We start from the raw sequence: 13,282 nt of genomic DNA, 5'->3' as shown, positions 1-13,282 counted from the left end.
GGCGCCCGGGCCCACCACCGGCGCCGCCGCACAGGCCTTCAAGGTGCTCGAGGATGGCGAGCGGAACCCGCCACCGGCATCGGCCATCGGACTCGGCCTGCCGCAGCCGCAGCCGCAGGCCAGCGTCGACCCCGACGCCAAGGCGACCGCAGCGTCGGCGACACAGCTCCCCGACGCCACCGTCGCCGCTGCGCCATCGACCGAAGCCCCCGCCGTCGGCAGCGAGACCTTGTCGATCTCGACGCCCGCCGCCGTCAAGGCCAGCCTCGAGGCCGCACAGGACGACGGCCGAGGTGCCGTGCAGCCCGAGAGCCCGCGCGCGCCCGTCGCAACCCCCCGCGTCGACGCGTCCGCTCCGTCGCCCGCACCGCCGTCGCAGTGAGCCCAGCGTCGACGCGATCACTCCCTGCCTGCCCCCTGCCCTCCCTTGTCGTTTTCATCGATGAGGCGCAAGAGGTCAACGTATGCGTGCACGCAGCAATAAACGGTGACTGCCTTTTGTTATTTCTCGGAAACTACGCCAGCCCGATTGGCGGTAACTCAATCAAAGGTCCATTGCCGGGCCGTCCGCACAATATTGACCACCCAGTCTCGCATCCAGCCTGGCTGACCGTAATGTTGAGAGCTCGGGTTCACTTTTCCGCATCGCAGCGTAGCGGCGCTGGCTCGGCGACCGTCGGCCAAGCTTGGAATGGCCCCAAGAGCTGAGGAGCGTACGCTTCGCAAGAATGTTTCGGCTGGTATTACGGGGCAGGCAGAGACGGCGTCTCAGGTGCGCTCGCCGACGAGGACTACCGATGTGGCTGCGATGATGAGCGCGCCGGCCAGGCCCGCGGTTATCGAGACTGCTCATCGATGGCGATGGGCAGAGGGCGTCAGCGGGTTTGGACGCCACGTCTGTTCGGCGTGGCGGGTCTTCTCGAAAGGAGACCAGACGATCGACGCTCAACTCACTGGACAGCTTTGATGGCGGGAACTTGCCCCTGGTCAACTGGCCCTGTACGACAAAGTACCTGCGGCAGCCTGGAGCGAGACGGGGGGGGAGGGGCAAGGTGCGAGTGTCAGCCGCGATGTCGGCCAAGGCCTGGCGGAGGCGAGACGACGCGCGTGTCTCACCGAGGAGGAGGACGATGGTGCCGAGGATGATGAAGGCGCCGCCGACCGGCTTGCCACTGTGCGTCGTTGACGGTGTAGGCAGAGGGAAGGACGCGTGAGCATCAGCGCGTCGCCTGCATCGTGGGTCGACATCGGCCGCTTCGGTACTCACAGCCTTGCTAGATCGCGGTGGACCTCGCGCGGGAGCAGTGCATCGTCTGCTTCGAGGTAGTCGCCGCTCTGCTGCTGCTGCTGGAGGAGGAGGAGGAGGTGTGCGCGCTGGCTGAGCGACTTGTGGCCGACGAGCGAGGGGATCTGGAAGATCTGGGTGAGGGCGCTGTGGGGAGGGGCCGGGAGCGAAGGACACAGAGGGCAGGGAGAGGAGGAGTTCAGCTGGGGCTGCTGACCGGCGCCGGCTGGGACCGAGTGGATACCGACATGCCGATTGAGACGAGGCTGAGGCTGGTCCTGAGCCATGCGAGAAAGGTGCGTTCGGAGGCGAGGTGGTCTCGTGCGACGCTGCCCTCGTTTTTGAGCTCGAGGTTGAGCGAGGACCAGGCCGACTTGAGCACCGCTACGACGTGCGACATTGCGGGGCGGTAGGGGCGGCGGCGGCCGTCGTCGTCGTCGTCGTCGTCGTCGTCGTAGGGCGCGCGCGCGATGCGATGCGATTGGCGTTGGGAGAGCGACGAGGTGGTGGTGGTGGTCGAGCGGAAGCGGGCGCTTACCTGCCTCCACCTGTCGGCTGGACGCGGTTGGGCGGGCTGAGCAGGCTGGCCTGTGCGAGGGCGGGGCTCGACATCAACCGGCCCTTTGGCTCGCCGTTCCTCGGCGACCATGGGACTCGACTCTGGATTCTTGGTTGCTAGATTGCTCTAGATACTCCGAATGCGACAAGCCTTTCCTCGCCCCCTGCGAAAGGACCAAGATCCCGTTGAGAATGCCCATGCCAAGCAAGCCGACAGTCAGCGGCCGTCTTAACGTCGGATCGGATCGGCCGTCGAGGCGGGAATAGTTGGAAAGGAGCCCGTTGTAATGGTTGCGATGAGATCAACGAGTTCTAGCACTTTTGCAGTCACATCTTCACAAATCGTCCGGCCTTTCTCGGGTTTTCAGAGACGCCTCACAAGGACAAGGACGACGCCCGGCCCTCGTTCCTGCCCAACTTCGGACGCAATGCGAGGATTCCACCTGGAGCGTCAAGGAACGGCCTGCGTGCTCCATCTGCAGACCCTGGAAGCACGTCTTCAAGCGGGTGTCAAAGGGGAGCGGCGAGGTGAGGCGGCCTCGTGGCCGAGGCGCAACGACGGAAGCCAGCTAGGTACGTCGACAGAGCAGACTCAGACACGGGGGGACCGTCGACGTAGCGATTGGAGAGGCGATCGGTCTGTAGCCTGGGTATGGTCGCTCGAGGCTGGGCGATTGACCGGGCGCGAGGGGATGAGCACATTGAGGCGTCCTCCGCGGAAGGAACGTGCGCGGACAAAGAACATCGTGAGCGAGAAAGGAACAAGGGAGCGCGTTGACCAGGCTGCAGGGGTGCGAAGACAGACGTGCAGTCCATGGAGGAGCGGTCTGCTTCCGTCCTCGCCCGAAGGTTCGAGAGCCAGAGAGAAGGCGAGATTGACGGCGCTGGGCGTCGAGGCGAGGAGAGCGTCGATGAATGACAGAGCGAGCGAGACGCCGACGATGGCGGCGAAGGCGATGCGAGACGGCGCAAGCGAAGATGAGGGAGGTGTCGACGGAGTTGGTGCTGCTATGGTCAAAAGAGGAAGGATGGAATGGCGTTGCCGCGCGCACACGACATCAAGGACCGGCTGTCGTTGCCTGGGTGCACGGACGCGGCGGTAAGAGGGATCGACGGCGAGGTACACCGCCATCAGGGAGAAGAGATCGAAAGGTTTTGGTCTCTTTGCTGCCCTGCCGCCGACCCGCAATGGTCGGAAGGCCTTTTCGGCAAGCGCGACTGCGCCTCGGGTCAGCGACTCGTCCGCCCTGGGGTTTGTGGGGCCCCCTCTTTCCTCTTTCGGCTCATGGTGTGCAGGTCGAGGGACGGGCGCACTATCGACGACGACGACGACGACGACGACAAGGAGACGGAAGGTCTGTGCGCTGTGCCGTCGTTGTCGACATCAGCCCATCGATTCTGGGAAGATGATGAGGCAGCCGAGCGAGCGCGATTCGCCGTCTTTCCAAACTCCTCCCTTCTATCCTCCGCGAGCGTAGCCCGGCGCGGGGCGGGGCGGGGAGGGGGGCGTTTGCCATCCGCATCGCTACTGTACTGCCCGCCGCAGCGGCGACGGAGTATACCCACGTGGGCTGCCCTGTCAGGGAGGAGACATCCTTTGCCGACTTCGCATACACGCACACATGTCCAATGCCGCCCGCTCTAACCGTACCGATTGCCGCCCATCCTCGTCCCCTGTCCCCCTTTGGGCCGTCCGGCATCAGTTGCACCGGTATCCGAAAGCAGCCGGTCGGGCGATCCCAACTACCGGTCCATCCTGACCCACGGTATCGGTGCGGAGTTGCGAAGCCTGATCAGGTAGGCAGCAGAGGGTCAGGGTCGGGTACGCACGACGCGCGCAGCGGCCGTCCTTCCTCTGCCGATCTGGGCGTCGTCGCCCGCCGTGACCACCCACCGCAGCGCCCGTATCAACCGCTCGCATCTTCCCAACCGCCGTCGTGAGATCCAGTGCAAGCGATCAACGCCCCGCAGGCACCGATTGAACCTTCTTCCCCCCTCCTTCCTTGCCGAGCGCCACGAGGTCGTCGAGGGCGAGGGCGCGGCCCGGCGGTGCGGGGTAGGCAAGGGTATATCCGACGCGTCGATCCGCCGTTTCACCAACACCGCCGGTGGCAGCAGCCATCCTCGAGCGCCCGGCCTGCCTTTGACGATATCGATGGCCAGCTTTCGCGGAGATCGTGCACGATGCAGCGCAGTCCACCAAAGACATGCTGACCTCCGATGACCGCCGCGCTGCGCCACAGAGGTCCATAAGTAGACGCGGCATCGCCCTGATCATCGCCTTCTCCTCGCCATCCTCAATCATTTCCACACCCCTCCTGTGCTTTTCTCCTCTCTCAAAAGCCTTGCGACCCCCATCCCATCCCCTCCATACCCCACAATGATCTTCTCGCCCCGCTCCCTGCTGCTCGCCCTCGTGGCTGCGCCGCTGGCCCTCGCGGCCCCTTCGCCCCTCGCCAAGCGCGCCGCGGTGCCGCCGACGAGCGACGCGCCCTTTTCCGTTTCGGCGGCGACGGCACAGAACGTCATCAACTGCCCCAACGGCATCCAGGGCAAGGCCGGAGGCATCGTCTTCCTCGTCCACGGCACGGGCAGCACCGGTCCCGAGTCGTGGGGCAACGGGCCCTGGACGTCGCTGCTGCCCACCCTCGGACCGGGCTTTGACGTGTGCTACATCACGCTGCCGGACCGCAGCCAGGGCGATATCCAGATCTCTGCCGAGTACGTGGCGCGCGGCATCCAGTACCTCGCTCCGCAGTCGTCGACGGGCAAGGTGGGCATCGTGGCCCACAGCCAGGGCAACCTCAACGTCGAGTGGGCCCTCACCTTCTGGCCCGTCGCGGCGCGCAGCGTCACGGCCGAGTACATTGCCCTCGCCGCCGACTTCAAGGGCACCCTCGACGGCATCCTCTACTGCAGCAGCGCCAAGATCACCCAGGGCGGGTGCCCCGCCGCCGAGTGGCAGCAGTCGACGGGCAGCCACTTTGTCAACACCCTCTCCAAGGCCACGGCGGGCAGCGCCGTCGTCCCCACCGCCTCCATCTACACCCTCACCGACCAGGTCGTCACGCCCGAGACGGGCTCCGGCGCCACGTCGGTCATCAACAACGCCAGCCTCTACCCGCTCCAGGCCAGCGACATCTGCGGCGCCTTCCACTACGCCGACCACGCCAGCATGCTCGTCGACTCGGCCGCCTTCGAGATCGGATACAAGTCCCTCGCCGTCGGCGCGCCCATCTCGCGCGCCGCCATCGACAAGCGCTCCTGCTACAGCTACCCCTACGGCTCCGGACTGAGCAACGACACCTTCTCGAGCGTCGCAGACGCCTTCCAGGCCGGCCTCAACACCATCACCTCGTTCCCCACCGCCGACGTCGTCCCCGCCGAGCCCCCGCTCATGAGCTACGCAAAGCCCTACGCCGCCTAGGCTGCGAGCTCGCCGTCGCACATGCGGCTCGGCTTGCCTGTTCGTGCTTTCCAGAGCACACCTTGCCTGTCCCGGGTGGTGGTCAGACTGGCCCAACATCCCTCAGGGCGTCCTGCCGTGTTCACCCCTCCCGTCCTCTTTCTGTTCTTCTCCCGAGCCCCCCTCGTTCCGGTCTTTCTCTGGCCCACGACATGGCCCTGTCCCTTCCCGTCCCGACATGGAAAGCCATACTCATCATCGATTGCAAAAGCCGCAAAGAACAAGGCCGCCCGCCGATAGCCCAGATGACTCGATTTCCGTGGCACCGGCATTCGCGCAGTGCGTAGCGCAGCAAAGGGGATTGGCTAGGGCTGGCGTGGGGCGATGATGATGCGGGTGAGTGATCAGCACGAGAGAATGCTGGCAGCGGTTGCTGGAGAGGCGTTCGTGAGAGGAGCTCAACCATGCTTGAGATTGCGAGCAAAGGCGACCCCACTCGAGCCCGCAAGGGAGCGGGCCGTGCCGTCGTCGCTGTCCAATGCGACTCTGCTCGTGCTCGCGACGGCGCCTCCGACCCCGCTCGAGCCCGCGATGGCGTTTCCGGTGCCGCCGCTGGTGCCGAATGCGCTGCTGGGCCCGCCGCCACCGCCGCTGTCGAGCGTGACACGGCTCGAGGTCGCGACTGCGCTGCCAGTGCCGTCGCCACCGCCGCTGTCGAGCGTGACGCGGCTCGAGCTCGCACCTGGGCCGCCGGTGTCGCCTTCGACAGAGCCTCGGTGATCCGGCGGTCCGAGGCCGCCGCCAATCTCACCGCCGTTATAAGCGAAGGCAGAGAGGTCGGCCAAGGTGATCGCCCTGCCAAAGTCGATGCCCCTCGTCGGTAGGGCAAACTCCTCGGAGATCGAGCGCACCTTTCGACACAGCTTGAGAGAGCCACGGACAGAGTAGTAGGCAGCCACGACTTGATGAGACTGTTGGAACCCCAGGCTTGGATCGTCGCCTTGACTCCCGCCAGCAGCCCTTGGAACGCGTCGACGAGGGCATCAACTTGGTCCGGCGCGGGCTTGTCGTCGTGCAAGGCGTCGAGATGGAGGTCGCGCAGTCTGGACAGCTCGAGATGATTGGTGTGGCCGAGACTGGCTTTGAGGGGATGGTGGGTTCCGAAAGGGCCGTATCGAAGGCCCGTCAGCTGGTCTCGACCCCCGGATCTGCTGATCTCGAGGGCGAGGCAGACGACGGCCAGAATGGGCACGCACACATCACAAGGCTCTTTCGCCGGGACGCCCCCCGACGATGTCGTCCTCTTCAAACTCTTCCTCCCCTGGCCACAGGAGTCCGGGGAAGGCGGCCTTGGGGGACAGGCGGCCGGCTGTCGAAAGCTCGCCGCGCTCTTCGAGGCTGCTGCAGAGAGGCTCAATCGTCCGGGAGGCATCTCTCTGAGCCTTGAGCTCCGCCGCCTCGGCCCACAGTATCAAGGCCGCCGGGCGCAGTACCTCCTGGCCCTTGATCGTGTTGTCGGTGAAGTGCTTCTTGAACGCTTGTGGGGCGAGTGGAGTGCCTGTTTCGACCTCCCGCTGACACAAAGGCTCTCGATGACCAAGACGATGGGATTCAGAAGGGAAGCAGCAGCCGGGCCCCAGGGCTAGATCACACCCTGGCGCCAGCTGCTGCTGTCTGTTGCGCTGCGTGGCTTCTCGGCCGAGACAGATGCCGACACATAGCTAGCAGCAGGTGCATCTGGGTTCATCTGGGGTGTAAGGGTGCTACGCATCCCCCCAGAGTCTTGGGCTACGGTCCTAGAAGCAGCCAGGGTAGGGCCCCTACACATCAGAAGTGTAGGGCTTCCTGCAGTCCCCAGAAGTGTAGGGGCCCTACACTTCAGGAACCTCAGCACCGTAGGACCCCTACAGCCCTCAGACCAACTGGTGTTCTATGCTTCAGGATTGTAGCAAATCTACACTTCTGGATGCCCTGAAGCGTAGACATGCTGCACTTCAAAAGTTCTCAGGAGTACCTATGCTTCTGATGTGTAGCAGCTTTACGGTGGCCGCTTCTCAAATCGTAGCTGAAGACTCTGGGGGGAAGCGTAGCACTCATACGCCCCAAAACATCCCAGATGCACCTGCTACTAGCTATGACACCGCACCGCTTGGGCCACCTTGTCCGAATTGGTTTCCCACCCATATGTGTACGCTTTCACCAGCTGCACTGTGTGCATCTGGTGGCTGGTCCCCTTCACCCTTGATCATGTCTTGTCCAACTGGGCTGGCTTGTCGCACCAGTCCTCAAGCTTGAGATGATGTCCCTGTGCCTTCCCAAAGGCTGCGAGGACCAGGGTCGGTACTGTGAGGGGGCTTTCAGATTTTTTGGCCCAATTCATCCAATACGGGGCGAGCTCAAGGGGCGCATCCGCTTGGAGGAGGTGATACAGGAAGGACAGACAAGATTGGCATCAAGACTTTGCAGACCCAGGCAAAGTTGTGCCCAAGGCTCAGCCCTTGATCACTTCCTTTGCCAGGTGCATCAGCACAAGGACTGCAGGATGATCCAATCCTGCTTTTCCCAGAAAGAGCCAAGACTTGTAGCACAAGGGTATTGTGTCAGGCCATGCCTTGGCTGACATCCGCAGGATGGCCCAAGTTCTGAGGCAGGGGGGCAGCACGCCTCAGGGCCAAGCAGCAACATGCCATCCTCAGCCACCTGCAGTAATCCAAGACCCCCAATGTATCTTGATCAGCACCAGTGGTCATGATGCCATGGGTAGCAGTAGTAGTTGTACAGCTGGCCCAGCCAACATCTGCAACTTCAAGGTCTTTTTGTTTTCTTGGCAGGGTAGGCATCTTCGTTAAAGTTGGGGGCATCAATCAGGCAGACTGATGCACACTGATGCACTACTGCTGCGCTGTTGCATTGCTGCACTGCTGCACTGCGGGCACGTCAAGCTTAGAGGGACAAGAGGGCCCAGGCACAAGAAGCGCGCGCGGGCTCTGCAGCCCGCCCGACCCGTTTCTCCTGGCTCTCGTCCTGATTTCATTCCCCTGGTCCTGCCTCCGTCGAGGAGACTGATCAACACGAAGCTTGAAGCACACACTCGAGCGGCGCTGCGAAGAGAAAGAGACACGTTGTGCCGTCGTACGATTGACTGAGTCGAGACGCCGCGACAAGGCACGAAAAGTCGCCTCGGAAAGACCCACGATGCTCGTCTTGGTCCCCCGAACACCGCCGGTGAGCTGTCTACTGCTTCACCGTACCAATGATCGTGTGTGACGCGTATTTGTGGAGCACCTTCGGATCATGAAGCATCAAGAACTCCTCTGTCGCGTCACGGCCAGCATACAAGAGAATTGCTTTGTCTGCACGTTCAGAAGGGCAAAAGGAGCGTTTTGTGAGGTCAGAAGGGCCGATCGCGATGCGGAGGACACGGGGAAGGGAGGGGACGAGGGGAGAGGAACTCACCTCCGCCGGGGTGGTCGGGCAGGAAGCTGGTGACATCCAAGACCTTGCCCTCAACGACAACCCAGACGTCGTCCTTGGTGTTGTGTTTGGCGACCTCGTCCATGGTGTACTCCTTCTGTTCGGCGGGCTTCTCCTGCTTCTGGGGGGCGGCGCTCGAGGTCTGAGCCTGCTGTGCCGAGACCTGGCCCTGGGCGACGGGCGAGGGGGTGGCCGAGGTGAGCTGCTGCTGCTGCTGCTGCTGCTGGCCGGCGGCGCCGGCGCCGGAGAAGCCAAACTCGAGGGTGATGGTGTGGCTGTTGGGGTCTGCGCGGACGCGGGTCTCGAGGTGGTTGGCGATCTGACCGGCGCGGGCGACGGCCTTGCCGGTGACGAGGCGGTGGAGGAGGTAGCTCGAGGCGGTGTCGCCGGCGACGCGGCCAAAGACGACGCATCCGAGGAGCGAGGATCCGCCGAGGCGGTTGGCGCCGTGGACGCCGCCGGCGAGCTCGCCGCAGGCAAAGAGGCCGGGGATGGGCTTGCCCTGGGTGTCGATGACCTGGGACTTGGGGTCGATCTCGAGGCCGCCCATGGTGTAGTGCAGGACGGGGGTCATGAGGGCGACGTAAAAGGGCTGGTCGAGCTTAAAGTCGGCGTTGGAGAAGAACTTCTTTCCCCAGGGGCACTTCTTGTCGCCGCGGGCGATGGCCTCGTAGTCCTTGAAGGTGGCCTCGAGCTTCTCGACGGGGATCTTCATCTCCTTTGCGAGGTCGCGGCCGTTGTCGAAGCGCTTCATGAGGCCGCGGCCGGTGTAGTGCTTGCAGTGCCACTCGATCTCCTTGGACGACTGCTCGTTGAGGATGAGGCGGACGGGGAACTTGTCGTTGTCCCACATGCGGCCGGTGACGTAGTCGCGGTGGCCGAGCTCGTCGGCGAAGCGGTTGCCCTCGTTGTCGAGGAGCAGGCCGCCGACGCCGCGCAGCGCCTCGGCGGCGAGGAACTTGACCTTGGCGTCGGGGTCCTTGGGGTCGACGAGGCCCGTCGGGTGGACCTGGACCTTTTCCAGGTCGATGAGGCGGCCGCCGAGCGAGGCGACCATCTTGTGGCCGTCGCCGGTGCAGTGGTCGCCGTTGGTGGTGGGCAGGTGGATGATGTCGGGGCGGTACTTTTTGAGGAGCGAGTTGACGTCGTCAAAGTCGGCGGCGTATCCGCCCGTGGCGAGGACGACGGGGCCGAGCTCCTTGTGCGTCTGGCCCTGGTACGAGTACTCGACGCCCTGCACCTCGCCGTTTTCGTAGATGAGCTTCTCGACGCGCGCCTTGCGCAGGATCTGGATGCGCTCCGGGTCCGACTCGGAGAGGTCCTCGAGCTTCTCCATGAGGGCCTGGGTGATTTCCATGCCGGGGAAGCGCTGGCCGCCGCGGTGCGTGCGGGGCTGCGAGTGGCCGCCGAGGCGCGACACCTTGGACAGGTCCAGCTCAAAGGCGTCCTGCAGCCAGTGGATGGCGCTGGCCGAGTTGCCCGTGAGGACCTTGATCAGGTCGTCGCGCGCGAGGTCACGCGCCGACCTCTTGGTGCTGTGCGGCCAGGTGGCGGGCAGGGACAGGCAGGCCGTTCCGGGGGGTCAGCTGGTGTTCGTCGCTGCCTCTCGTCTCGACGACCGCACTCACTCTTCGAAAAAGACCTTGGCCGAGTCCGGAACGTTGTGCTCGGCCTGGACGTTTGTGCCGGCGCCGTTGATGCCCGACGTGGCCTTTGTCGAGTTGCCGCCGAAAAAGGGGTTCTTGTCGAGGACGAGGACGTTGGAGCCGCGCTCGTAGAGGGTGTGGGCGGCGCTGAGGCCCGAGAGGCCTCCGCCGACGACAATGACGCGAGCCATGGTGTGCGTTGAAGGTGTGGGTGGGTCTGAATGCGCTGGGGGATGAGGGAAAAGTGGGTGGTTTTCAGGAGTGGATCGTCAAAGAAGAGGCGGTGGGTATGGGGCGATTGACGGGGGAGAGAGGACCAGGGAAAGAGGGAGGTGGATGGTGGCAAAAGAGAGGAGAAGCCAGCTTGCGGGCGGACGGAGGAGGCGGGCCTTTAGTACCACGGGCGAGGGCGGGCAAACGGGCGGCCAGGCGGGCCAGGGCCAGGCCAAGGCCAAGGGCCAGCACCAGGGCACAAAGCAAGCAGAGGCACGAGCCCATGGCACTCACTCTGCCAGGCCAGCACAGGGCAGCGTGGCGCAGGAGACCAGGCAGCGCAGCGTACTTTGCATACACCTGGCTGGGACGGTCAGGAGCCGCTGAAAGCGCAGGCGCGGCGGGCGGCCAAGGTAGGGCCACGCCGACACACAGGCTAGGCAGCTGCAGGCTAGAGAGACGGCGACACGCCCAGCTCGGCCAGGCCTGACTGGCTTGACAGGGCAGGCCGGGAGACAAGAGGCAGGCCAGAGGGTGGCGGACCAGGCGGCGAGCAAAGGCGCACAGGGCAGCCAGCAGCGAGGAAGGCGTGGTCGCACAAGCAAGCGGGGGCCACTGAGGGTTCAGGTCCCTGTCTCGCCTGCCAAGGTTGCTCTGCCTGTCTGCCGGCCGGCCGTCCGTTCCCATGGCCACAGAAGCGTGTGCTGCGCGCGCACAGCTGGCTGCAGCGCTGCCCAGTGCCGCCAGCGAAGGCAAAGGCGGGGGGCGTCCGCCAATTTGCGGGGAAGGGCAAAGTAGGCAGGGCTGCCTCTCGGTTGTGCGACCTGGTTTCCCCGCACACGTAGCCGCGCCCCGCGTCGATTTGAAATCCTCGCTTCCTGACTTGACCGGCTTGACTTGACTTTGAGCGGCCCTGCCTGCCCGCCCGCCTTCCCGCCTTCCTTCTTGGCCCCTTCGCGCGCGCGAAACCTGCTCGGCTGCAGGCTTCCAAAGAGGAGCTCTAAAGCAGCAGGCAAGCAGGCCGCCTGGGAGACGCCGAAAGTGCGGGGAAACGCTCGACTCCAAGACAGCCAGCCAGGGTCCCCCCTGACTGTCTGCCCCGCATTTCAAATCCACCCTGGCCTCCCCCGCGCAAGGGGCCGCCTCGCGGGTTGCTGCGCCTGCCGTCTGCCTCGCTGGCAACAAGCAAGGCCTCGCGATGCTCATACGGACCGACCGCCCCACCTTGCTTGCTTTGCTTGCTCGCGCCCGCTTCATGCTTCCAACGCAAAGCACGCACGCCTATGCCTCGCTGGCTCGCTCTGTCTTCCTGCTGCCGGCCTGCCTTTCACGAGCAAGAGCCCACCTTGATGCGCGCCATCCTCCGGCTTTGAACGGCTGCCGGCGTGCGGGCCAACGTGGGCCTCGGTCTCCCGGATGGCCTGGCCTGGTTTGTGCGAGCGCGGCCCCGCTCCTCTCCCGGACGGACGACGAGGCAAAGGAAGCATCACGCCATCTTTCCGTCGTCGCCGCCCCTTTTCTGCCGTCTCCAAAGGCGTAAAGCACGATGACCCGTGTCGATTTCCATTCATTCCGCTCTACGACGGCCATTGGCCGCAGTCTAAAGTCAGTCCGTACAGAGAAGCCGCTCCCTCGCTCCCGTCGCCACTGCTGCTGCTGCTGGATGACCGACCGCTCACGACAGGGCGTTGCCCGCCTTTTGCTTGGACGCGTACTGGCTCTTGGACCGCAGGTACGGCCCGTACCGCCACAGCAGCCACGGCGCCGGAATCCCCACAATGGCAGAGATGAGCGCCAGCACCGAGTTCTGCCGTGTCGCCAGGGCGGCCAGGACGAGGAAGAAAGAGAAAGCAGAGGGGTCACGGTCAGCGCGCGCTGTCTCTCTGTGTCCGCTCGCCCGCCCGCCCACGGCGCACCGGCACTCACCCCCCAACCCTGGCCGAGCTTGTCGTACATGACGGGCGCAAACAGCGGGAAGCCGAACCCGCCCAGGCTGCGCAAAAACACGGCGGCGGCGAGGGCGCTGGCGGCGTAGAGGGGCATCACGTCGACCAGATAGCTCTGCGACACGAGAAACGACGCCATCAGCCCGGCGCTAAACACGACGGCGCCCAGGTTGGGCACGATCCAGTGCACGCGCCGCTCGGCCGTCCAGCCGTAGACGACGAGCCCGACGGGCAGCAGCAGCGACGACACCATCAGCAGCGGCAGCTTGTACTCGGGCTGGCCCACGCCGCCGCCCCGCCCGTCGCGCAGCCGCCGGTAGACGCGGTCGACGACGCGCCCGCCCACCTGCCCGCCCACCGTGAAGCCGATGGCGAGCGAAATGTAGTTGAGCGACGCCACGCCCGGCCGCTCGCCGTACGTCTCCTCGAAAACCAGCGGAAACACGGTGAGCAGGATGTACATGCACCCGTACAGAATCATCATAAAGACGGAAAACACCTGGATGATGGGCTGCGTCGTCAGCAGGATAAACGGCCGGACGAGGTTGTGCCCGAAGCGCGTGTACCACGCCTCGCCGCCGTCGGCGTCAAAGACGGTGTGCAGCGCCGCGTTGCCCGTCTGCTTGCGCAGCCGGTTGCGCTTCGAGTGCAGGATGCGCGGCGCGTACGTCTCGGGCAGCAGCAGGAAGCCCACCAGCGCCGTCAGGCCGCCGTAGCCCGATGTGGCCCAAAAGATGAGGCGCCACCGCCCCGT

At 64.7% G+C, this 13,282-nt stretch overlaps 5 protein-coding genes across 5 annotated transcripts in view; 2 read left to right on the top strand and 3 right to left on the bottom strand.

Moving 5' to 3' along the window:
- PFL1_06336 (uncharacterized protein) overlaps window positions 1–382 on the top strand; it is a gene marked incomplete at both ends in the record, with an annotated part of 3,884 nt that extends 3,502 nt beyond the window's left edge. The window contains one exon of the mRNA XM_007883877.1: window positions 35–382. Coding sequence (XP_007882068.1) covers window positions 35–382 — 348 coding nt within the window. The remainder of the gene's footprint in view (window positions 1–34) is intronic.
- A 386-nt stretch (window positions 383–768) lies between these two features.
- On the bottom strand, window positions 769–1,685 carry PFL1_06335 (uncharacterized protein; the record flags this gene model as incomplete). The annotated part of the gene is made up of 5 exons (XM_007883876.1): window positions 769–845; window positions 955–1,023; window positions 1,117–1,172; window positions 1,268–1,432; window positions 1,534–1,685. 5 exons carry the CDS (start codon window positions 1,683–1,685, stop codon window positions 769–771), a joined length of 519 nt encoding a protein of 172 aa, XP_007882067.1.
- Window positions 1,686–4,223: 2,538 nt separating this feature from the next.
- PFL1_06334 (uncharacterized protein) lies at window positions 4,224–5,270 on the top strand (the record flags this gene model as incomplete). Its single annotated transcript, XM_007883875.1, has 1 exon — window positions 4,224–5,270. One exon carries the CDS (start codon window positions 4,224–4,226, stop codon window positions 5,268–5,270), a length of 1,047 nt encoding a protein of 348 aa, XP_007882066.1.
- A 3,213-nt stretch (window positions 5,271–8,483) lies between these two features.
- On the bottom strand, window positions 8,484–10,560 carry PFL1_06333 (uncharacterized protein; the record flags this gene model as incomplete). Its single annotated transcript, XM_007883874.1, has 3 exons — window positions 8,484–8,602; window positions 8,706–10,258; window positions 10,352–10,560. 3 exons carry the CDS (start codon window positions 10,558–10,560, stop codon window positions 8,484–8,486), a joined length of 1,881 nt encoding a protein of 626 aa, XP_007882065.1.
- Window positions 10,561–12,257: 1,697 nt separating this feature from the next.
- The window catches only part of PFL1_06332 (uncharacterized protein), a gene marked incomplete at both ends in the record, with an annotated part of 2,241 nt that continues 1,216 nt past the window's right edge, over window positions 12,258–13,282 (bottom strand). The window contains 2 exons of the mRNA XM_007883873.1: window positions 12,258–12,389; window positions 12,509–13,168. Of these exons, the coding sequence (XP_007882064.1) occupies window positions 12,258–12,389; window positions 12,509–13,168 (792 nt within the window). The remainder of the gene's footprint in view (window positions 12,390–12,508; window positions 13,169–13,282) is intronic.

This window comes from Pseudozyma flocculosa, assembly GCF_000417875.1.
Source record: "Pseudozyma flocculosa PF-1 unplaced genomic scaffold scaffold00025, whole genome shotgun sequence".
In the NCBI taxonomy this organism is placed as follows: Eukaryota; Fungi; Basidiomycota; class Ustilaginomycetes; order Ustilaginales; family Ustilaginaceae; genus Pseudozyma; species Pseudozyma flocculosa.
This window is presented reverse-complemented; position numbering and strand designations above follow the sequence as displayed.